Source organism: Pseudochaenichthys georgianus, chromosome 5 (assembly GCF_902827115.2).
Source record: "Pseudochaenichthys georgianus chromosome 5, fPseGeo1.2, whole genome shotgun sequence".
In the NCBI taxonomy this organism is placed as follows: Eukaryota; Metazoa; Chordata; class Actinopteri; order Perciformes; family Channichthyidae; genus Pseudochaenichthys; species Pseudochaenichthys georgianus.
The window spans coordinates 38,763,043-38,788,513 of NC_047507.1; the positions used below are offsets into that span (position 1 = coordinate 38,763,043).

The window sequence follows — 25,471 nt, forward strand, 5'->3', positions numbered from 1 at the left end:
ATATGATATGTTTTATAATGATTGATCATGAAAGTGTTCTCAAAGCTGGTAAAGGTGCAGCTAGTTTGAATGACTTTGTAGACTGCAGGGTAGCTTGTGGATTTACTCCAGGTGGAACTAAAGTCTGATTTAACACTTGATTAGATTTCACATCATTCATCCACATCTATGAAGTAACTAAAGGTGCTAGGTAAATGTAGTGGAGTAAAAGGTTGATTGTTTACCTCTGAATTGTAGTGGAACAGAAGTACAAAGTAACACATTAAAATACTCAAAGTACAATACCTCAAAATTGTACTTAAGTGCAGTGGTACTTTCCACCTATGTCTACTAGAAAGCAAATAAGCAAACAAAACATGGTGTGTTTATTCCTTACGTTTATTTGACGTTAAAACAGAAGCAGGCTGACAGAAATTGCAATTGACCAAAACAGCAAAATGTGATAAAACAAAAGGAACTCCGATCACACAGAGTGGGGCTGCGGTCACTCGGCAGACAGAAGTAAGTTAGATGTGTTTCACAAACCTTCTCTACGCTAACTGGAGGTGTTCTTTCTTACTAACGCGTCAGCAGAGAGTGGCGCAGAGCAGGCGGAGGATGAGACAGGCACTTCAGGCAAGATGGAGTTTGCCGAGCTACAGCAGGATCACCCATGAGACATTTCACTACCTTTATTTTTCACAATAAAACAATCGGAGGAACGATATGGATAGTACTTTTATAAAATGACCCCTCAGGACCGTTTTACTTGTTTCACATTGTTGTCTTTCAAATGAGGAACAAACTGAGGCTCTGAACAAAAAAACAACCAAATATTACTCAGTGGAGTGACTCAGACGACTCTCAGAAGTCTGAAATGAGACCGGAGATAAGGTGTGGGCTGACAAGTATGAAACTTAATGGCAAAGCTTCAAAACTCATGTAAAAACATGTTATGTTGCCTTTAAGTGAAATCGAGGTTATCGTTATTAACAGTTTGATTAAGTAGAGTTCAAGTCAATTTGCCAGAATAATCCAGAAGTACACGAGAAGGAGAAAACATGGACGCTGAAGTGTGGCGTTAGGTAATAAAACATGCTATAATGCCAAGGCAAAGTATTTTAAACCCTAACATGAAGAATCTCTGCAATCATTCCACTGAGAAACACACACTCACAAGCCTCGGGTACTTTACTCATCCTGCGTTGTGAAGAACACTGTGGAAAAAAGATGTTCGTAACTTTGAGTTTAAACAGAGTAAACCTTTACTGATCACATTTTCTAAAGTGGGCTTCAATATGGAGTTTATTTCATGAAAAAAGCCCCGGTGTTTACACTGAGAGACAATGGGTCCAACTGTTTCCAATGTGCTTTTTACTTCGTCTCAGTACTTTTGGCTCTGTGATTGTTTCACACCTTTGTACATTGGATGTCCAAACCTTTACTGCATCACAATATATAAAGTAATAAATACCATAATAAGATGGTATTTATTCTCACCCCCTCCTACCTGGAACCTAACCAGCTGCACTTGATGCCTCAGACATCAGCAAAAGGAACTGGGATCATGTGACCTAAATGTAAGAAGTCATACAAGTGGACTTTTCACATTTAAGTGTCTGCATTAAGCAGGAGCTCCACTTTAACAAATCATGTCTGTAAAGGTTTATTCTGATTTAGAATTATAATGCAATCATTCCAGCTCGTTTAAATAACCATAAATACTCAGTGACACTGAAACCGCGTTTGTTCCAAAGACAGTAAACAGATCAAACGTGTGCTCGATGTGAGTGAGGCTTTGTGGGAAACGCAGGTCGAGTCTTTGACTCAAAGCGACTGAATGGTGTCGCTGCATGGGCTCTTATTCTGAAACTAGTGACTTTGCTTCCTCTTGGTTGTGGACGCAGTGAGCGACTCTTACCACCCCCCCCCCCCCCCCCCGACGCTCCTCACTTCCTGTGCGCCTCCTCCAGCAGCTTCATGGCAGCACAGTTGTTGGGCTCCACTCGGAGCAGCACGTTGATGCTGTCCTCGCAGGCTCGGATGTCCTGCAGGAATACAAGAGGACATTAAGGGTTAGGAACTGAAAGAGGCTGAGGAGAGCGGTAACACTCAAATCAAACATTTAGTTGCAGGTGTTACCACACATTTAAACATTTTCCTCCCTCTTGTTCTGGATTACATTTATAGTAAACATTTGTATGCATTATATTTGACATATGTATATATCACTTATGCGTTACTTGCACATTGGTCTTGTCACATAATCTTGCACCATTCTATTTCTATTCCGTTTCTTCTTTGTTGAACTAAGTGGCTGCTAATGCTGGAGTTACACTTCACGTGCCGTCTATGCTCTGGAGCGACTCAGTGCAGCCTCTCATCAACGAGGGACAATAACACGGGAACATGCAGCGGAGTGTCACCGTGCCGTATCCAACTTTATTGTAAAAGATTGAAAGCGCTTTACTACAGAGTCCAGTTTGTTTTGGTAGGTTCGTTAGCAAATAGCTGCCACAGCATAAACCGCTAACTTGCTTGTTAGGTAAGTTGGACACACTTTGAGCTTCCAGATGTTGACTTGTGGCCTGCTGCCTGCTCTGTGCAGCTGTGAAGAAGGAGCCTTCATCACAGTGGGCATAGGGGCATGGTAAAAGGCACACTGAGGGAAACACATTAATAACTTACCTGGACATTGATAAAATAAAACCCAAGTCATTGTTTGTTCAAAACAGATTTATTGGAAGTCTTTTTACAAGTAACCTGCTTACCATCTCCTTCAAGGTTGTGAAGGCCAAACAGCGCAACAGAAAGAAGCAGCCTTAAGTAGAGGCTCAATCAGTGGGAACACCTGTGCTCAATTAGAGCATAGCATGTAGTGCATGGGCGCGGGTGGCACTTTTCTTGCGAGTGTAAAAATGTTATTGTTTGGGGCTTCTGTGGTCAGAAAGATATAATATGTTGACCTATTTTGATTTGTTGTGTTTGGGTAATTTGTCGTGCATTGTGAATGTGTTTGTAGATTAGAATGACATTGGTTAGGGGTATAAATAGTGGATTGTCCTATGGGGAGGGGCTTAACATGTATAAAACCCTGGCCACAAGTGTTTTGGAGGGTCTGACCATGGCTGTAGAGCAGAGAAGTACCAGTTATATGTCCTCGACCTGTATGTATATATGAGGTTTTTGTTTTCTTGCTGTAAAATCCTTGTTACTTTGTGTTTTTTCAGCATGTTGGCTGTCAATAAAAGCACTTAAGGATACATTTTTGGTGACTCTAGCCATCTTATTTAATTCCTAGTTTTCTCATCGAACCTTTTTGTAACAGCAGCTCTGCAGAGCCCCCCCCACAGCTGGCTGAAGACAGAAGCTCCGGCTGTCAGAGGTCACAAGGGAGATCAGTCGAGTATCTCAAATCTTTCCAGGGAGCGTCAAAATTATTATTTATTTTTAAAAATCTAGAACTGTTGACATTTATGAAAGAGAATAAATACAAGTTGTTGATCTTTTCATGCAATGGCTTTATTTTTTGCACAAAACTATCGATAAATACACTTATTGATAAGCTGTACCATTTTCCGTAGGGATGGGTACCGAAACCCGGTAGTAAACGGCCATGGCTACATTTTTAAAGACTGATATTGATAAGCTCCGATATTACCGGTATTGGTACTGGAGAAATAAATAAAAAATATACACAACGGCTTCATATTCAGACGGAAAATTGCACAGTTGCCGACTGCCATAACTCGTAGCTTTGTTTCGAGTTACGTGTAAGGTGGGAGAAGTACTTAGATCGTACTTAAGTAAAGAAGAACCCGAGTGTATGAATACTCTGTTACAAGTAAAAGTCATGCATTGCAAAATGGTACTTAAATAAAAGTACAAAAGCATGAGCATCAAAATATACTGAAAGTATCAAAAGTGAAAGTACTCATTATGCAGATTGGCCAATTTGAGAATATATATTATACGCTTTGATTATATAAATGTGGTAGTAGGCCTGTCACGATAATACATTTTGTTAGACGATACATTTTCCCGGAAATGTTTGCGATAAACGATAATATTGTGGGAACCGTTGTAAGACCATTTTAGACCACTGACGATAATAATGTATAATAATTCAAGTACATCCTTTTTTATTGAACATTCAACATTGCAAATGAAATGTGAAATAATATATAATAAATAAATTCAATTATAAAACATTTATTAAATAAATCATACACAACCAAAACAATAAATTAAATAGACTCAGGCTAGAAAACAGAGCTCTCTTGTGGCCAAAACACGCAATTGCATTTGTGAAAATGCAGTAGTAAAAAATGTTTTTTTTTTTTTTTTAAATAAAGTAATTCGGGAAGGTGGGGGCTCTTCATCGCCAGCTGCCGTGTTTGAATGTCCGTACGTCCGTAAATTTGCCTCGTGGATTTGTCTTAAATCCAAAATATTCCCACACCGGAGATGTGGAATTAGGTTTTTAAACAATTCCATTTAACTTCAAATTCCCCTCGAGTAAGTCACACGTTGTCTCCTGCTTGTCTCTATATTATTAATGTGGCTGCTACACTGTTGCACGAGGAGTGTCCTGACCTGGCTGTGTGTGTGTGAGCCCCGCCCCTCACAGCACGCCTGGCTAAAATGCTGGTCACATCCTTATGCAGTGTGAGAAAAAGTTTTTAGAGAGTACTTGTCCATGGACAAGTGAGTTTGGCAATTTACTTGTCCGAATAAATGTTTCACTTGTCCAGAATTGACAAAAATTGGGGCCACTGGAATCTTCTTCTTCGTCATCGTATTTTTTACATTTTCCCACGGTTTTTACAACACCGCTAACGTAAGTGAGCGGTAAGATTTTACTGCATCACACATAGGGTTGGGTATTGTTTGGATTTTAACGATTCCGGTTCTGCTTTTCGATTCTGGATTCTGGTTCTTGGAGAGGGTAAATCAGTCCCATGACAAACTGGGAGAAAAATATATTTATGAAAACATTAAGTCAAATTCCTATTTACAAATCACTTCATACTGTTGAATTTCTTACAGTTATTGAATACAATTATATAAAAATTATCTCTGCATTGTTTAGTTAGTTCTAAGTGGTGCAGTTTGAGAATGTACAAAGACTCCAGCTCATTCAAAACTCTGCAGCTAGACTACTAACGAATACCAAAAGGAGGATACACGTTAGTCCTGTCTTAGCTACTCTACACTGGCTTCCTGTAACTTTTAGAATTGATTTTAAGGTGCTTCTCCTCACATACAAAGCTCTAAATGGACAAGGACCCAGCTACATTGCTGACTCTCTAATGAACTACACACCTGCCAGAACACTGCGATCATCAGATGCAGGTCCATTAGAGGTCACCAGAAAGAGTCATAAGATCGGTGATGCAGCCTTTGTAAACTACGCCCCAAAACTGTGGAACATGTTACCCAACAATATTAGGGAAGCCAATACATTAGGCATTTTTAAAAGGCAGCTTAAAACCTATCTCTTTACCAAAGCATTTTACTGACTTTACACTATTATACTGCACTATTCTCTGTGATTGACATTGCACTATTTCTCTATGTTTTATTCCCCATTTTTTAATTATTTTATCCCACTTTATGCTTTGCTCTTGCTGCTTGTTTTACACAGATGTTATGTCTTATTTTTTACTGATGTAAAGCACTTTGAACTGCAATCCCCTGTATGAAAGGTGCTATACAAATAAAGTTATTATTATGATATTTATAGCCTATAGGCCTAGCGCTTTTCTACAAGTCAAAGACGCTTGCACGCTTACACATGTCCTGCAATACACATGCTGCAGCTGCCCAGCTACTCACCGTTTGTAAAAGTAAATAAATAGTATAAATAGCATTTCAATAATGTACTTTCTATACCCTGCTTCATAAACAATACTGACATCCCTGTGCTCCTCCGAGTCTGGGGGTCCGGGGATGTGAGGACAGCGCGAGGACACAGACAGGGAGTCTGCTTCACTTCATAAAGGAAATGGTGGTCAATATTAACAACACAGGAGCTAAAACGCTTAATAACCATCATTACGTGTTAGAGAGAGAACATAAGAAAGTTTGACAAAAATGAGGCTGTTAAACAGGCAGCGGATCTGCTGTGTGGAGAAAGAGAGAGAGACGCTGAGCTGCACCATGCAGTGATCAGCTGATACGGAGCATAGAGAGAGAGCTGCAGTCCGCGGGGCTCGGCCTCCTGTCCTCACAACTCTTATTAATCCTGGTACCGGACAATTGTTATTTGTTCCTACTCGGAACCGAGTTTTGCTTCCCAACCCTGCCACTGTGCTACACTTCCCGCCCCGCCCCCGTCTAACTGTACAGAAAGCGGCGAGATGCATTTCCTTAGGAATCGACAAGCAGAACCGAAACTAAAATTTCTAAACGAACAATGGCGGACACGGACAATTTGCGAATGAGTTCTGCCTTTTGTAAACTGAATGTATCAATCATTTGTCAATAAATCGGGGCGAAAAACGTCACTTGTCCGCCGGACAAGTGAATTGAAAGATCTACTTGTCCGATATTGTAAATAACACGTCCCGGACGGTGGGACGTGTACTTTTTCGCACACTGTTATGTAAACGGCAATTTATCGAGGTCAGAAAAGTTATCGAGTTCATTTTTATTTATCGCACGATAAGTCAATTAATTGCTTATCGCGACAGGCCTATGTGGCAGAGCAAAAGTACATACCCTAAAGTACTATTTTATCTTACATGATTTACCTTTGAATTATTGTGGAGTAGAAATACAAAGTAGCAACATTTTTGAAATACTCAAGTATAGATCCTCGAAATTGTACTGAAGTACAATACAAAATAATAATAATATAGACTTTATTTATTTGAGATCTAAATAAAGCAACGATAATTCGGTTCCAATTTGTTTAGTTTTTCCCTTTAAAAAATAACTAAAAGTACCGATTAAAATACTGTTAAAGTACCGGATCGAATAAGCAGTACGGATAAGAGTAGTAATACCATTCAAATCTTAACGATACCCATCTCTAAGTATCCCTAGTGTTGAATACTGATGAGTAGAAGCTGCTGGAGGAGAAACTACAGGAAATATCAAGGGGGGAATATGCTTTTAATGTGTCCCCTGCGACTTTAAAACCAACATTTGCCTGAGATCGCATGCTGTGGTTTTATTAAATGTGCCAAGTACTAGGACTGTCTTAGGGAAGAAAGCTTTTAGATGTGCAGCTCCACTAACATGGAACAGTCTGCAAAAAGAATGGAACATTTCCAAGCTAGTACCACTACATGTTTTTAAAGCTCGGTTGGATGCTACTCACTCAGATGCTGTTGGTTCCTGTACATGTGGTTAAATATGTAAATTGTAATCCCTGTACATTTTGCTGTATGATGTCCTTTTGTTGTTCTGTTGTTTATGATTTTATGTCTTCTTGTGGAACCTACTGCTGCAGGTCTCCCTTGAAAAAGAGACCATTGATCTCAATTGGATTTTACCTGGATAAATAAAGGTTTTGAATTTAATTGAACATGTGATTATTGTGCATGTGTGTGAAGGTTGGGCGCTCACCTTGAGCCCCAGGTAGGCCTGAGACTTCCTGTAGAGCGCCTTGATGTTCCTGCTGTCCATCATCAGAGCCTCGTCACAGTCTCTGATGGCGTCTCTGTACTGCTTCACCGACACGTAACACAGCGCCCTGATCACACACACAAAATCTAATTTATTCAAACTGTTCTGTGAAGCAGTATGTAATTATGGTGTCCGAACTACAGATATAAAATCGTATTATTATTGTTTTACCCCCGTTTTAAAAATTGCCATTGGCTATGAAAAGTCATGCGTCATAACATTTCTCTGTCTTATTTAGAATAGAATAGTTTAATGTCATTATACATGTCTTTCAAGGGAGAAGCATTAATGCCATTAATTAATTTATTAAATGTGTTAAACTCCCTTAACCCAATACATTTTCATCCACAGGAATTTTGGCAGGTGTTTGTTAAAATATATTACTTATTTTAAGGACGTTAGAGATGTCACAAGAGCCAAGACTGACTCACTATTAAACATATCTGGAAGATGCTGTATCTTTTTGTCACAGCAATTTAGAGTCAATGATGACCAAAAACTTTATTCAAACATTGATAAAAAAAAGTGTAAGTTTAAGCACATGGAATTAATTGTGATTTCTTTAATTGATGTTCTAGGTTTATGGCATCTAATTGGTATAGAGAATGGTATTAGTACAGACTAATAGATTGGTAGTTTTGTGACATTGCTATCTCAACCATAGTTCCAGCCAACAGTAACACTACTCCTCTATGAGGATTATAAAGTGATTCAAATCTTCAGATATGAATGAGGACGGTACCCACAGAGTTTCTGTTAGCCGGTAATTACCGGACTTTGACCGGTAAAATATGCTGAAGACCGGCAAATCTAAATCTCTCCGGTCAAAATAATTTCCCCTTAGCGCAATACTACATCAGTTGCGCCACTTATGTGACATGGGATGGGTATCGTTAGGATTTTATCGATACCGGTAGTGCTTATCGGTATTTTCCGATACATTTCAATAATTTGGTGCTCAAAATTATAGACATGAATACAAGATGTGAAGATTAAACACTAATTGTATTGTAATTTTCTTGCAGAAATAACTTTATAACTTATATATTAGCTTCTCAGAAGCAGACACAAATAAATAAAATAACTTAAAGGGGCCTGGCTCGCCCTATCATGCTTTTTGGGGTTTTCCCTCAGACAGAAGATGAAAAGAGGCATTTTTTTAACATTTGTAAATCAGTTACATCTTCATCCAGACATTTCAAACTGACAACCTAGCTCGACAAGAGATCCTTAAAACATTGTCCTACAGTGACATCATGCAAAACTGTGATATGAAGAAATTGGTAAAAAGGCTAAGATGGCAAAAAGATAAAGGCGAGTACGTATATTATTCTGGATTGTACTTTTAAATCATCACAAATAAATGATGTGCTGAACTGAAACACGTCAAAATGTGTCTGAAGGTTTAAACATAGAACAAAGTATTTGAGCTTAAAATATGTCAATTCCTAGTAAACGACCAACAATTGCTGAACCATACATTGAAACGTTGACCTTTAACAACATTTAAATGCAGTTTTCCAATTCACAATGACATCTGTAAGTTTAACTGGTTTATAAAGCATTCAATGAAAGGCCAAATTATTATAGGTGTAGGAGCTCACATTAATACACTGTCAGTGTTACTAAACTAAAAAAACACAAGGCGATGTGCCTGCAAGACTTTACTCAGGTAAACATATTAACCGTGCGCAGCAGCTAACCTGCCTGCGAGCCTTCGCTCAGGTCACATTTACACACGGCGCGGCTGAAGCCCGCTAGCACTAGCAGTATCGCTAGCAGCATCGCTAGCAGCCACATGTCAAATACGCTGCACCGTTTTAGATTCAATGAGGGTCTCGTTTGCAAATGCTTCATTAAGTTGCTTGTGTTACCCCCTGTACAATTGAGTACATAGATTGCACCTTGCACTATCGCCACTACATTTTTTAAAGTGCACCCAGACCTTCGATCGCTTTGCTCTATCCGCCATGCCTGCGGGAGTCTCACAACAATAATAAGAGCGCTGTTGATTGAGATGACGAGTGGCATTTACAGTGGCCAATCAGAGGGGTCTCAAACCGGATACATCACACGGGATGAGGGTTCCCAACCAACCAGAATGGTTTAAAGTTAAACTAAGGAAGTAGACTTAACACATATACCGATAGCAGCACCGTTTGTCCAGCGGCTAAACGGTATACCGATACCGTCCAATCAGGTACTGGTATTGACTTAGTACCGGTTCTCGGTACCCATCCCTATATGAGACAGACAAGAATAGTCAATTCTAATGTCCAACACTTAATATGGAGAAAGAGATGTCCTGTATGGGTTGATTGTGTGTTGATCTGTTGGTAATGCCTCTGGGTTCCGGTGGGAATGTAAACAAATGCATAATGCTGCGCTATACTTTGCGGCCTCACCCAGTTGCATAGCGACGCTTATTGTTTAGGTGTCTTGATAAGCAGGTAGTCATATCATTGGCTGGAACTAGCTAGATCTGATCGATATGGACATAAACGTGAGTGAAGTCTAATCAGCTGCTGCTGACGAGTCGACACGCAGCTCTGCATGATCACCTGCAGCAGTGAGCGGCGCAAAACACGCACTTCAGGTTAGAAAATCACACTTAGCTATTTTAATTACCTCTCAAACTACTACACTAGTTATAGATATGTTTATTTTTACAGGATCCGCGAGCTGCATGACACTGACGGGCTGTCAGGAGAGAGAGCGCTCCGTTTATTATTCCCGTGTTATTATAAGTTACTGCACTCTTGAATAATGTAGTTAATATACTATAATTAGTTTGTTTAATATCGAATCATATCAATTTGTTTTAAAGCTCAATAAATAACAAAGAAGACGACACTTTTCTCATTTTGTCGAGAAGATTTCAACTTTAACAGACATGTTGACTGGCAAAAAAAAAATTCTAGCGGAAACTCTGGGTACCCACCGGTTGGTGAAGGTGGTGGGCTCGGTGGGGTTGAGTTTGAGGCTCTGGCTGTACTTCTCAATGGCCTTCTTGTGTTCGCCTTTCTTCACCAGAGAGTTGCCTTCTTCTTTCAGGAGCTGAGCTTTCTTCAAGTCTTTATCACTGAGAGCTGACAACAGGAGGGAAGAACAAAAGGTCATATCAGAAAAAGATCCAAATCAGAATTTGTGCAGAAAATAAGTGAAGTTTATCTAAATTCTAAAGGTGAAGAGTTGTGCAGTTTTAAAGTGGCAGTATTGTGCTCAAATGTGAAAAAGTGCCATAAAATGCATTAACATCTAAATCAATTTCTCAAACTACCTCTAATACAAAGAAGGTCCTTTTAGATCAAGGGTGGGGAACCACCGGCCCCCGGGCCGTATACGGCCCACGAGACCATTTGGTACGGCCTTCGAATAAATCTAGGCCGCAAAAAAATTAAACAAGCGAGTGCCTGTTTTTCCTGGCCAAGGTCAGGGTCCTTGAACACAACACGAGCCTAATGTGTCATCACGTGGTATATGTCTCGTCTGACAGGGGTGCAGTTCTGACGGAGAGCACCAGAACATCGCTCCGGGACTTCAGAAATTGCAGTACCCATAAGGAGCCGTACACATGCCGCAGTTTTTGCGTGGCTGTGTCTTTAGTTGAAAGCCCAGTGGCGATCTGTTCATCTGTCACACTGATCATACAGTCAATAACTTTGTTGTTATTAGCATCTGGTTAGCACGTGAATACTCGAGTCATGGTAAGATATCTGGATTAAGAGGTTGCTTTTTCTTTGCACAGCATTATTTTTATTTTTAAGCAGAGGTTAATAATTGGTACGGCCCTCTGAGAATGTTGAAAAAATGTAAATGGCCCTTAGGCGCTTTCACACTAAGTACTTTGCAGTACTTAGTTCATCAGAACTCTTTAGTTCGCATGAACTAAGTACAGATCGCGTTCACACCGGAATAAGTCCCTGAGGGAGGATTAGGCAAATGAAGCCGCTGACGTCACTTCTTCTTCTTCTGCTTTGGGTTTACTGGCAGGCCGCAAACAACTTCACGGCGTATACTGCCATCCGGCGTATACTGCCATCCGAAGTCCCCGGCGTTGGGGACTGGCTTCAGTAGAAGCTGAAGCCTTCCGAGTAAATCGCCAGAACGCCAACACCTCCTCATCTCCACCGCTCCCATGTTTTCTTTTCTTTTGTGTTGCCATAAGTTAGTCTCTCTCCGTTGGTGCGCTGGGCTAATGCTAGTAATGCTAAGGCAAGCAAATAAAATGGCGGCATCACAAAACTTTTTGGGAGTTTTATGGGGCGTGGTTTGCAATCCGGCCAGCCAATCAGAAATGGGAACCTTTTTCTCCCATGAAAGTACCTGCTCTCTAGCAGGGACGGAAAAGGGGGTGGAAAGGTTCTCATGAACTAAGTTCTAGGTCTACTGGGAAAAGTACTCTGGTGTGAAAGCGCCTCTTGAGAGGAAAAAGGTTCCCCACCCCTGTTTTAGATACATAAAAAGACAAATCATATTTGTGATCATGGGCATAAAGAAGGAGCTGCATAAACATGTAGTTGCCATATTGGGATTTGGTTGAATTGTGCAGAATGAGAGGACAAAACAGAAATCTTAAATGTCCTCACCAGGTTTGCTGGTTTGTTGGGTGCCGTTCTGTGTGGGTGCAGCGTTTGGTGGCGCTGCGTTGGCTTGGGCTTTCTGAGCAAGTTTTTCTCTGACAGACATGGGAACGGCGGGGATGGGAGGAAGCTTTTCCCTCCATGACAGACCGTCTGCCTCTGTGAGCGCCTTCGTCATCCTAACAAATAAAAGAAGAAATGTAAAAAGGATGGGAAAATAATCTGAATCATTATTTAGTTCTTTAGGTGTAAAGATACAATCCAGGATTCTTTCACCATCAGAAAGTGCAGTTCAAAAAGTAGCATGTGCTACAACAGGTTGACAAAAACAACCTGAAATATAGATAGATAAGATATGTAAAAGCACAAAACACACTACATTGTGAATACAACTTTTTTTGTTCTGTAATGAAAAACCTTAAGAAACATATTTATCCAACAGCAGATACAATTTTGGAGAAACCGACAGGAGTACCAACAATATACTGCAGTAAAACGGTGCACAAGCTAAACATTGTTTAGCTAAAGTTTACACTATATTTAAAAATGTTTAACTGATAACTTTACCCTGAGATGGCTGTTTCTAGAATTAACTGAAGATATGTTCTGCTCTACTCAAAGCCACCAGACTCCATTGTCATGTTACCTTGTAGTACACAGGAGAATACCGCTGCCTCGATGGGTTTGTTCGTTTGCGCTAATATGTTACTTGTTTTGTTGTTGTTTTTTAGTTATTAAAAAGGGAACGTTTGAATTCATCCAGTTAAGCCCCGAGCCTGTTTTTCAGGCCTCAGGCTCGAAAATGACATTCCGAGAACAAATTACTATATCAACTTCTAAAAAGGGTAAATTAATAATCTTTTTTCTCAAAGCAATGATAAACCTGTGAGTTGGATGTAGAAAAGTCAGAATCACTAGAAAATGCATTTCCTGCAGAAAATGCGTACAAATGCTGTAAACTGTGAACATTTATGGCTGAATTTAGCTGAAAATGCAGAAAAAACTGAATATGTTATAAGCTGAATGGCAGCTGCTTTCAGCACAAAAAAAAAAATGCAGAAAAGGTTCAATATTTAAAAGAAAAGGTTTAAAAAAAAGGTATAATCAACAACATGTATAGCCTTGATGTCCTGAAATAGCTGAATAATGTAATGGTTGAATGGTTTCTGCAGCTGAAATTAGGCTGAAGGAGTTAAATATCAAATGTAAGTAGTAGTGAATGCATTTGTATTGAGATGAGAAAAGAAAGTACAAAGGCTTGAGAAAGCAGCAGAATATTTGAACTAAAAACTTTTGAACTAACTTGATGGGGAACGATCTGTCGCAAAGCCAACGGCATTTGATGACATCCCATAATACGCTTAGATGTGTTGATGGCAGCATCGTTACCAAACCTGTGAAGTTTTGGGCCATTTCGAGCATTTTCACTGAAGTTATGAGAAAACCGTGTTTCATGGTGAGCATTGTGTTGCCATGGCAACAGTATTTGAAGAAATCTCAAAACTGTCATGTAGATCTCTTCATGGCTGCACTGTTGGCACACATGTGAAGTTTGAGCACTTTTTCAACATTTTCATAGGAATTATACATTACATTACTCTCTCTTCTCTTGATCGCCCTCTCTCTTCTCTTAATCATTCGTGTGTGTGTGTGTGTGTGTGTGTGTGTGTGTGTGTGTGTGTGTGTGAGAGAGATAGAGTGTGTGTGAGAGAGAGAGAGCGAGAGTGTGTGTGTGTGTGTGTGTGTGTGTGTGTGTGTGTGTGTGTGTGTGTGTGTGTGTGTGTTAATTGTTACAGCTCAAATGCATTGCAATAACTTGCATGTTAAAAAAACACTTTAAAAAGCTGAATATTTTAAAAAGTACAACATATTTTGGCTGAAGGAGTTAAATAAAGATATTAAATGTAAGTAGTAGTGATTGAATGTTTACAAACACCTGTGTGTGTAAACCCAGAGATCAAAGGTTTCCAGGGTATATATATATATATATGGCTGCTGCCCCTCCCTACACGCAGATCACGCAGACTCAAGTGTCATCTTAGGCCCAAATGCGCGCCGCAGCCGTTGCGAGGTTCCGGCGCTAACAGTTCATGAGCGTGCTCCCCCGCCCCCTGTCAACACTCGCGACACATGAGTGGCCAGCCTAAACAACAATAAGCGCTGCAAAGTACACAGACATTTTGACAGGAGAGATTTAGTTTTGCCGGTATTCAACATATTTTACCAGTCATAGTCCGGTAATTATTTACACTCTAAGAAGAGTCCTACACAACAGACATGGCGTCAAAAAGGAGTAATGTGTGGAAATATTTCACCCAGGTTAGTGAGTGCGGTGTAGAGTGCAAACTATGCCAAATTAAACTTATATACATACTATACCCTCAACCTCCGTTCCAGCTGAGTCTTCTCTACAGCTGACCTGATTGTGAATCGCCTCCGCACATGAAAGCTGTAGGCCTATAGCTGTCAAACTGTGTTCAATACATTTGACAAATTCGACTTGGTTTCTATACTTATTTGAACATGTATTTATTTGTTTCCAAAAGTAATTGGAAAAAATATTTTTTTACCCAATTTTTATTTATTTTTTTAAAGGACATGTGCATTTCGGTTAATCGGTTAACCGTTTTTTGGGGGGTCAAAACCCTCAAAGTGCACCCTGTTGGGAGTAAAGCTCCAACACAGAAAATACCTCCCCAAAATGCCTTGTTGGAACTATTTGACCTTCTTCCATGTTCTTCCTGGACATTGTGACGTGTGAACACCCAGTAGCCACGCCTAGAACTATGACGCGATGCAGTCATGCGGTAGCCGGAACCAAATGGACCAATCCGTGGAGCCGTTACGTTACATCCGCGCTGATTGGTCCAAATTGACCAATCCACGACTTCCTCACACACACACTCAGTGCATGCAGCTCTGCTGATTTCTCCTCCTTGGCTGCAGGCTGATAACAGACAGTTGGGATCGCGGCGAAATTCTCTCTGCAGACCCATTCTCACAGCGTTTATCAACCTTTTTCTTACTCAATATCAAGCCACACTTATTGTTTTTACTTCGGCTGTGACTTTGTGTGTGCTCAGGATGAGTTTGGCTGTGTTTTGCTGTGTATCGCTAAACAAGGAAATCACAGCTCCACGGAGCTCAGCGCGATTCACAACGTCCCAACTGGTCCTGACCAATCGGAGCACACTGTGCTCACAGGGAGGGGGGGGGGGGCAAGAGCTGCAGCGAGCCGTTTAGTGGAGAAAGTGAATACACATACTTTAAAGAGATGCTGTATGCGAAACCAATGTGAGTTTGGAAAATTGCACAGTATTTTTCTATTTTAGTATACCTTAACAATGGAATTATGATCAGTGGAAATGGCCATGACACCTCTCCTCTAAACACAAGTCATGTGCACGGAAATGCTGTTCAACCATTGGTCAGACATTAAGGGGGTAAAAACGCAAATCCCGGCAATTTCTACCGGAGCCTCCGCCATGGAGCATCGGCACTTTGGGCAGGTTATTCTCATGCTGCTGTTAATCTTGAGATCAACAGATGCTAGCGGCCCGCGCATATGATTATATAATCAGACAACGTCCGTTAAAAAACATTATAACACATATAATGAGATATGTTCTGCAGTAAGGAGGGCATTTCACCGACGACAGGTGTTCTTAATTGTATGTAGTTGACAGAGCATTTTTACTTTACACGACACTGTTCAACACTTAATTCTGCTTCACTCTTTAACTAAACAACCGCGGATGTCTTGAAAGACTGAAAGATTTTTGAAGACATTCTTGTGATACTATGCTTCCTATGTTTTGGTGCGGACTGCGTTCACACCAGCAATGAACCGCTCCAGAGTTCGCAAGCAAGCGTTCTGAGACCACCTATTTTAGTGGACCGGAGTCCGGTTGTTTAGTTCACTTCAGAGGTCTCGGATTGTGTTCACACCGACCCAAATGAACCGCACCAAGCGGCTAAACGCACCAGGGTTCGATTCAACCGGACTATACAAGGCTGGTGTGAATGCACCCTTAGAGTTTTACTCCCTACAGGGTGTACTTTGAGAGTTTGCAGACCGTTTACATGCATAAAAACCTTCACAACACACAAGGGGACAGGTAATAACCGGAAAAGCATGACATGTGACCTTTAAAATAAATTCAGATTGAACATAGTAAAAAAAAATGTAAATGATTGTGTCCGTCCAAAGGAAAACCATTTCTTATAGTGAAATCCACCCTTGAATGATGGGATAGTAGACAAAAAGCTTTAGGAATCCAAACTATAACATAGTTAAACCAGTCACTCCAGGGATCTGTGAGGTTTTTCTCTATGGAGTGGTGTGGCTTTTAAGATAGCATAGATAACAACTACAGTTAAAATTTGAAAAAGGGACATCTTAATGCAAGTGAAGCAGTGAAAAAAATATGAATATAATCTATACTTTAATTTATATTGTTTTATGTGGGCCATCTTTTAAGTTTCTTTCTGAAATAAGTTTTGCCTCTGCCCCCGTCCAGGGTTAGGGTTCCTGCTGGTCCCCATGTCCATTTCTTCAAACTAGGGGTATGCCAATCACCATCTACTCTAGGTAAAACACTGACTATAGATATGTACCTCATACATCCCCACATCAAAGGATACAAACAATCCCCTGAGGAATGGGTTGAACAAATGCCCAGGTACCTGTTGGTGCCGTCATGAGCCGCTGCGATGTTGCAGTCGATCTGCAGAGCCGTCTTGTAGTCGACGTAGGCCAGCCTGTAGCGCTCCAAAGCTTCGTAGGCAGCAGCACGACGGAGCAGGGACTTCACATTGAATTGGAACAGCTCCAGAGACCTGAGAAAAAAAAAATATCAACAGTTTACAGGTCAGATCCATAATAAGCAAGAAAACAGAAAAGACTCCATCTCCGCTAAAACTCAAAGCTGCAAGAGACAATGCACAAGAAAACATCCTTACTCCAACAAAATTACTGCTGGCATGAAATCAAACATGCTTCCGATTAGTGCTGGGCGGTATACAATATCATACCAAATACCAGAATTTTACCTCTATGAACCTGTTAAGCCCTGAACCTGTTTTTCAGGTTTCAGGCTCGAAAATGACATGCCCAGAACAAATGAGTATATCTTCACTTCTAAAAAAGGGGTAAATTAATAATATTTTTTCTCAAAGCAATGATAAACCTGTGAGTTGGATGTAGAAAAGTCAGAATCAATATAGATGTTTTTATTTTTAAGTAAATTCAGATTGAACATGGTAACATTTTTTAAATTATAGTGTCCGTCCAAAAACAATTGGTGATTGACACCTCTTTTTAACTGTTAGAGCCAATAGAATCGAGGGGAAGTTCCTAAATCCACCTACACCTAAACAATCTGCGCAACGACTACTTTTACTGTCGCTATTTTAACTATATTTTGATGAGAATACTTTTCTACTTTCACTTGAGGAACATTTTGAATGCAGGACTTTTACTGTAACAGAGTATTCCTACACTCTGGTACTTCTCCTTTTACTCAAGTACAAGATCTGAGTACTTCTACTTTTATTAAAGTACAAGATCTGAGTACTTATAATTTCACTATAAGATCTGAGTACTATTACTTTTACTCAAGTACAATATCTGAGTACTTATTCCACCTCTGGTAGTGTATTAGTCTGAATTGTAGCCACAAAATCACGCAGAGCCGCATAAAAATAGACTCACAATGGTAACAAGTGGAAAATAATATTCACAAATGTGTAGAACAATGATTTTAGGTAATGTTGACTACTCAAGACACCTGACTTATACATCTTCAAAGGAAGACTGTGTCCATTCTACAATTACATGGGATTAAAGCAAAATGTAGTTTTACTTGTATAATACTTCAATTTTATATAAAAAACAGTTTGTTTTCATCTGTTTTCAAATAAACAAAGTATTGGCTTTCACAATATTAAACTTGTTTCGGCAAATTCAGATGATAAATACAACTTTGAAGCTTGTAACGGCATACTTACAAGCCGAGAACGGACTAATGTAACATCACAGCAAGCATAACAACAGCCGGTGTTTCTTGTGAGTGTTTCCCCGGTACACAAACGCAAAAATACACAAACACACTCGCGAGCTTCCCCCAGACCAGTAATACAAACGAAAATGTGTCTTCGGGTCAATGTGACTGATTTCGATAGAGCAAGTCACATTTGGTTTAGGCACGAAACATACTACCAGTAGAAATACATTGCTTTCAAAATCGCTCTGTGTCGAATCAATAGATTATATTTCGTGCCTATAACACGAAATGCCGTGTGCTTCATCCTCTGAACACCACAGGATGGTGACTGTAAAGCACATAACATAGGTACGCTCCTCTGAAATGATTGTCCCCTGCAATTATTATTATCCCTCAATCGAGTCCGCTATTCAGCTCGCTAACGTTAGCTTAAACAAACGTAACATGCAACGTTAGCCTAACCTAAAATGCTCTACGGCGTACCTTTCATGTGGCTCGTCGGCGCAGACTCTCCCATCGTTATTTTTGCAAACTTTGCAGGAGGCTACTCGTGGGCTTGACCCTCGTCTTAGCCATGGCTTGTATTTGTCTTCTGCTAGCCAACGCTCGTTGAAACTGCAACCTCCTGGCACACAGTCATCTATCACTCTCATCAGAATGCCCAGGTCACACGTAACACAAACACTTGCAGGTCAAGCGCATAGCGCGGGAAGGTCGGAGCGGAGCTGTTTTATGGAGAAGCGAAGCAATGCTTTTCTTTTAATCTAAAAAGTGAACGATTCAGTCAGACAGCAATTTATTGTAAAAGTAAAGCATTTACATTTTCAAGCACTTTATCTCAATTTCAAGCACCATTCCCAAAATTCAAGCACTTTCCCAACCTTGAAAACACCACGTCAAAATTCAAGCATTTTCAAGGATTTCAAGCACCCGTACGAACCCTGGCTTGCTATTTGTATTAACAAATGCAATGCAGATGTTCCACGAGTAGGGAAAAAGGCAACGAGCTATAATACTGCCAACCTGATTAGTCACCTGAAACATCGCCATCACTACGATGGTGTGTTAAAAGCGTACGAAGACGCCTGCGCTGCTAAACTAGCGGCGAATCCAAAGCCAGCTGCAAAGGCACCGGGGCTTTTACCTATCGACGAGGCTTTTGAAAAAGGCAAGAAGTTTGCCAGGGACGACCCCAGGGTTAGTTTTGTACATAGTAGTAATGCTCATGTCATTTGCTCACTACTAGTCTTTTTTTACCACCAGGTGTGCAAAAACTACAGGTACATTTAATATATATATATATATATATATTATATTATTATCGGTATCGGTCTTGAGAAGCAGGAAGTTATCGGTATCAAAAAAACAATATCGTGCATCCCTAATATCTAGTTTGTGCAGCTCTGATGAAGTATAACATATTCATACCGTGAGTTATGTGCTAAGTGCGTTAGCTTAGTACTAATTCAGAGGCTCAGCGTTAGACTTGTGTTTTGTTTCGGTAAAACATTTTCATATCAGGTAGCTGAGTTTCTTCCCGTTAAGTGGGTATGACACATTCATAGTTTGTTAAATGTTAAGAAGCCCTCAGATGCTGTTTCTTGCAAGATGTTGCGGCTTAACAGGTTATGAGGGGACTCCTTTCACTTCTGCACCACTAAAATGCATGCTGGGGTACACACAAGAGCGCGGCAGTTACAAAGTGTTTAACATTATATGTGTAGCTGAATGCAAAAATAGACACTGAAGACAATGACACTGCACTTTGCAGTTCCAGGGAAAAGGGACTAGTTTGTAGTTTGTTTCGCAAAGTTTGTAAAATAAAAAAATGGCATACATTGTGGAGTTGTTTCATGCATTCTTAATCCTTCACCACATAAGACTCATGAGGGCCACCAGCCGTAAATTGTTTGTGGGGCCAATAAGTATAATGTAAGAATATTTCCAATCATGGAAAAATACATAAATACCGCAAAACCATTTTGATTTGGAAAACTACCATGCTAAAAGTGTTTTATCATACCGCCCCAATCCTACTTCTGATCAATAATCACATTATTAATTTAAAAAATAACAGTGTTTCCGCTGCCCGTTAAACACCTTCATATTTATCAATCCATCGTACGTTCTTTCTCTAACACGTAATGAAGGGTATTAAGCGTTTTAGCTCCTTTGTTGTTAACATTGACCACCATTTTCTCTATTAAGTAAACCAGCCTCCGTGTCTTTTGCTGCGCGCTCCTCAAATCATGAAAATATGATTCATTTACTTTACAATGACAGTATTATGACAGTATTATGTAGCATATGTATTGCAGGGCATGTGTTGGACACACACACTGTGTCACACAGGCAGGTTGCAGTGTAACAGCAGAGGAGACCCAGGGAATTTTAAATTGTTATATTGCACCACTTAGAAATAACTTGTTAATGCGAAAACAATGGAGATGATTATTAAATATTTTTATACAATAACAGCAATTATATTAATAATTAAACTGTATAGAGTGATTTGTGAATAAGAATACTCATGAGATCAAATGTTTTCATTAATACAATTTTTTCCCAGTGAAATCCAATCGGTACCCAACCCTACAGACAACATAAAACATTTTAATAAATCACAGATGATTACACTTACATATTGCAGTCTTTCACACACTCGGCACAGTTGCCATCTTTTAGATAGCTGGCTGCACGGTTTGAGTACAAAATGCCCAAATCCTCTGGCTCCTTTTTATCTGAAGAGACAAATTAGAGTTTTTAGCAGAAGCATTTTGCCAAACTGGGTTTGTAATCTCAGTCAATAATCATTTTGCAATTCCCATTTTGAGGACACAAAGAGAAAGAATAGCAATGCCAAGTGATGAGATGGACAGTTATTATGATAAGATTTAGTAAAAGTGTCAGTTCAAATATATCCGTTATCAAAGTAGGCATGTTTACTAGTATTTTCAATGTGAAATATATGTTGATGGGAAATATTTTTTATTAAAAAACGGTTGACACTTATTCAACAATTATTTCCCATAACTATTCATCTGCAAATTATTTCCTAGATAATTATTTTCTTAGTAATCATTTAAAGTGTTTTGTCTATAAAATGGGAAAAATAGTGACAAAAATGTATCTCCTGCTTTGCATGAAAAAAATTACTTAAACCAATGTTATGTGACATAAATATATATATTTTAAAATTGCATTTATATTTCTGTTGATTAGATAATTCATTATTCAACTTATGGTAGCATCTCTAATGTTCAATAGCCTTGTATCTACTGCATATGTGCTGTTCATCCATCTTCTGAATTTTTCATTAAACATGTTTAAGTTCCAACTGATATTTTGCATGTATCCAAACAGGTAATAAGCAGCACTTACTGCACTTCTCCAGCTCTTTGATGGCCAGGCTGTAGATATTGATGGCCTCCCCATACTGGCCCGTCTTGAAACTTTCATTTCCAGCTTGTTTCAGCTCCGTCCAGGACTTGGACCTCTGTTTCTGAGGCATCTCTGCTTTTTAAATGTTACCTGAAAAGATTAAACACTGGTTAACATTAGGGATGCTCCGATCGCCAATTTTGGGGCCGATCGCCGGAATCAGTATGGGCCTATACCGATCGCCGATCCAGTGGGCGGGGCCTATGGGGATCTTCAATTTAAAGTGATGTTTAAAGCTCAGTTAATGGGGCTCATTCACTGGCGCTTTCACAAACAACAACCAACATCATTATTACATTCAAATTAAGTATATTATTCAAGTTTACATTAACTTTGGATCTCTCCCACTCTCCGTGCCGTGGTTCATTGTTTATTAATGTGTTTCAGCAGCATTTACCGACTGCTGCAGTGCTGCTCTTCTACCGGAGTTTATTCTCCCGTTAGCTCCGGGTTAGCTCACATGGCAGCGGACGCTCTAAAGTATTCACTGTCTGACTGTCACACAAGCAGCTGATACATATCCCCAATTCCCCATAAGTGAATGTGTGTCAGTCTGAATTGACGCTGTTTGGCATCACAACGCTGTTATTAAAGTTTCTCTGGTATAAAATGGGTGATGTTAGCATAGCAACCAAAGCTAAACTGACTATCTTAAAGGAATGGTATTGACACTCATTTTTAAAAAATTATCATCTGATAAAACAGACCAGTCTCTGCCAGTCTCTCTCTTTTTTTTTTAATCCGATGACATTATCAGTGATTTTAAACTGATTATATACCGAAATAACATCAACACTGTGGGCGCCGCCATTTCCCGGACGTGACGTAATCCAATGCGTTTGGTTTTCGAAGACACGTTGATCTCCATGTTATTTACTGTAGTTTCTCTCTTCAAATATGCCTCACTGTATCGCGAAATATTGCCATAATTCGGATAGGAACAATCCACGGAATGCTCGGTTCCATCTGTTGCCAAAAGGTAAGCATAAGAAGTACATTCGGAGGCAGTGGCTAGCGAAATGTGGCCGGCCCGAACCGAAAGATTCACAGGCTCATGTATGCAGCGAACATTTCACATTTCCGGACGACTACTCTGAGAGTATGATCAAACATAACATGGGATTTAAAGAACAACCATTACTCAATTGAGATGCAGTACCATCGGTCTTTCTGGTGTCATCACCGACCAGGACACCAGTTCGGCCAGTAGAGAAATCGCCCTCTGCAAGTGTGAAGCGACGGAGGAGCAGAAGTAGTGCTCGGAGTAAGAATAAGGTATGTTATAGCGCATTTCCATTGCAGCGGCTAGCCCCGTTTTAACGTCCAGGCCAGGACAGTTTTTGGTGGCCTTTCCATATAGCGTAGTACCGACTAGTGTGTATTTCCCCCCCAGTTTTTCCGGCCCCATAAAATCGTGATTCTATGGCCAGGGACAACGAAGCTGAGTATGCTAAACTAGAGAGGGAATCGCTAGCAAGGGTGGTACTACATGCATACATATAGTATCTTATATCATCTTCCCATTATACACACATGCATTTTCAAACATTTGGACTACCTATGTTGCAAATGTATTATCTTTTCAATTTATACACGGCATCTATTGCACGTCTGTCCGTCCTGGGAGAGGGATCCCTCCTCTGTTGCTCTCCCTGAGGTTTCTCCCATGTTCCCTTGAAACTGTGGGTTTTCTTCGGAAGTTTTTCCTTGTACGTTGTGAGGGTCTTAGGACAGAGGGTGTCGTATTGTCATACTGATATGTATGGCTGAATTCCCCCATCCAATCTCTTCACATTGGTCAAAACTTGTTCCTCTGCTGACGAGTCCGAACTGAAATACTCCACCATGTTTCCGTGTGTTGACAAAGTGAACGCATGGATGACGTCACGACCATCACGTGACTACTGAAAATGGCAAACATGGCGGCGGCCAGACGGAATATACAGGTCTTGATAAAAAAGAGCTATAAAATCATTATTTACCGGGGAATATCGCTGATTTCTTCAGGGTATGGTTTAAACATAACGTTTCACTAAATACTGAAGTTTTGATTAATTATCTAATGAGTGGACCATTCCTTTAACTACTTGTTGTTGCTATCCTATTGTGGCATATACGGGCACATTTTACGTATGCGGTTTTAGACCAACCATTTTTTGGTGCTTGAAACGAACCGGATTCTGGAGCTTAGAGGCGGCTCCGCTGCGGTGTGAACAGGAAAAAACCGGTGTGAAAGCCCCATTAGTGTGTGTTTTGGGAGCTGCATGATTGCTGCTTCAAACATTACATACCGCTATTTTATTGAGAAAAGTGTCATGTATTTTACGTCATGTGATCGGCTCTCGCGATCGGCATTTTTTAGTTACTCTATAGATATTTATCCTTCAACTGTTAATACATATACATCTACTCTTTATGTTTAATTTTTTATATTTTAACTCGTGCAATGCCTTGTTAACATGTTGCTTTAACAAAAACAATTTCCCAAATTAGGTTAAATTAAGTATTTGAGTATTCTGAATCTAATATTACTTTAAATAAATTATATTTCAAACTTGTATATAATCAACATTTGCAGCCAGCCACAGATTGCAATCTCATTCCAAGACTCTCTTTTTACATTGTTTTCCTTTTAATTCCTTGAATTTTTATGTCGGGGTTTTTTTGTTTGTTTAATTTGTTGGTAATACGACTCGGCAGTGCTGCAGAACAGGAACCTGCAGCAAACCAATTAAAAGTGCGTCAGGTATGTTTTAAAACAGTAACACATTTAATGCTACCTTAATATGTTTCATATATAGAACAATTCAAACTAAATACAAGTATTGTGTATTTCAGGGGTGTTAAACGACGTTAGTATAAGCTAGGTGGAACCAACAAACTGTAGCTATAAAATAGACGCAATGTCGGCCTAACAAATATGTAACGTTTGCTTTTTTGTCCGAACAATACGTTAGCAACATGTTGGTCGAGTGAGGTTTCCAGCTTACCTACATACCGGAAATTTCACTTACCTAAAATGACATGACATGTTAGCTTAAAAAATAAGTTGTTATAGCCTGGTACGTAGCTGCTAATATTTGCTAAACGCCGAATGACAATTTGATCAAACTAGAACTAAAAGTTCACTTATAAAGAGAAAATATATCGAATTTGTATCCCAAAGATATGTTTCTGTTTTAGCTAGCACTCTTTTGTTGTTTAACTGCCAAGTTAGCGCGCTAGCTAAATTATGCTAATTCAAGCTACATTTGAGATGGCTAAATTAGCACAAGCTACCAAAGCTAACTATGCTAACGTAAGGAGGCTCGCTCACTTCTTACCTGCTCTCGGTTCCTCGGAGAAAAAGCGACACAGTTCTCCTCTTCACGACACAAATGACAGAAAAAGCGACTACCTGTACCCGAAACTATCTGAACGCGTTATTAATACTGACATTACTCTTTAAACTTTGTATTCGTCTTAGCGGGGGTTTCCTCTGCCGGTGCCGGGGTTTATACGCTGGGTGTGGTAATAAAACTTGCCGGTTAGCTGTAGTAACTTATCGTTTTTTCTTGAGCTACAGCATGGATGAATATGAGCTGCAGTAGTGTTGCTTTCACTTCCCCTTACATGCTGCGTTCAAGTGCTAGGGAGATTGTAGGAGTTTGGACAACGAAGTGCGCCCCCTGGTTGCCACATTGGATGTAACATCTGTAACGGTTTAATACGGTATACATATAATCAAACATGAAATACACAAATAATTGTTCGCACAAAGACCGCAAGCACAAAGTAACAATAACAATAAACAAAACAGCAAAACCGAAACTACCGGTTTGGAATCAG

The 25,471-nt window shown here is 39.8% G+C and overlaps 1 protein-coding gene across 1 annotated transcript; it reads right to left on the bottom strand.

Annotated features, from left to right (window-relative positions):
- Nucleotides 1-360: 360 nt before the first annotated feature.
- On the bottom strand, nucleotides 361-25,267 carry tomm34 (translocase of outer mitochondrial membrane 34). Its single transcript, XM_034082701.2, has 8 exons — nucleotides 24,967-25,267; nucleotides 21,584-21,733; nucleotides 20,844-20,943; nucleotides 16,884-17,036; nucleotides 12,204-12,376; nucleotides 10,556-10,703; nucleotides 7,555-7,681; nucleotides 361-2,027 (listed from the first exon to the last, which is right to left on the bottom strand). The coding sequence occupies exons 2-8, from the start codon at nucleotides 21,711-21,713 to the stop codon at nucleotides 1,929-1,931; spliced, it is 930 nt and encodes a 309-aa protein (XP_033938592.1). The 5' UTR covers nucleotides 21,714-21,733; nucleotides 24,967-25,267; the 3' UTR covers nucleotides 361-1,928.
- Between the last annotated feature and the right edge of the window lie 204 nt (nucleotides 25,268-25,471).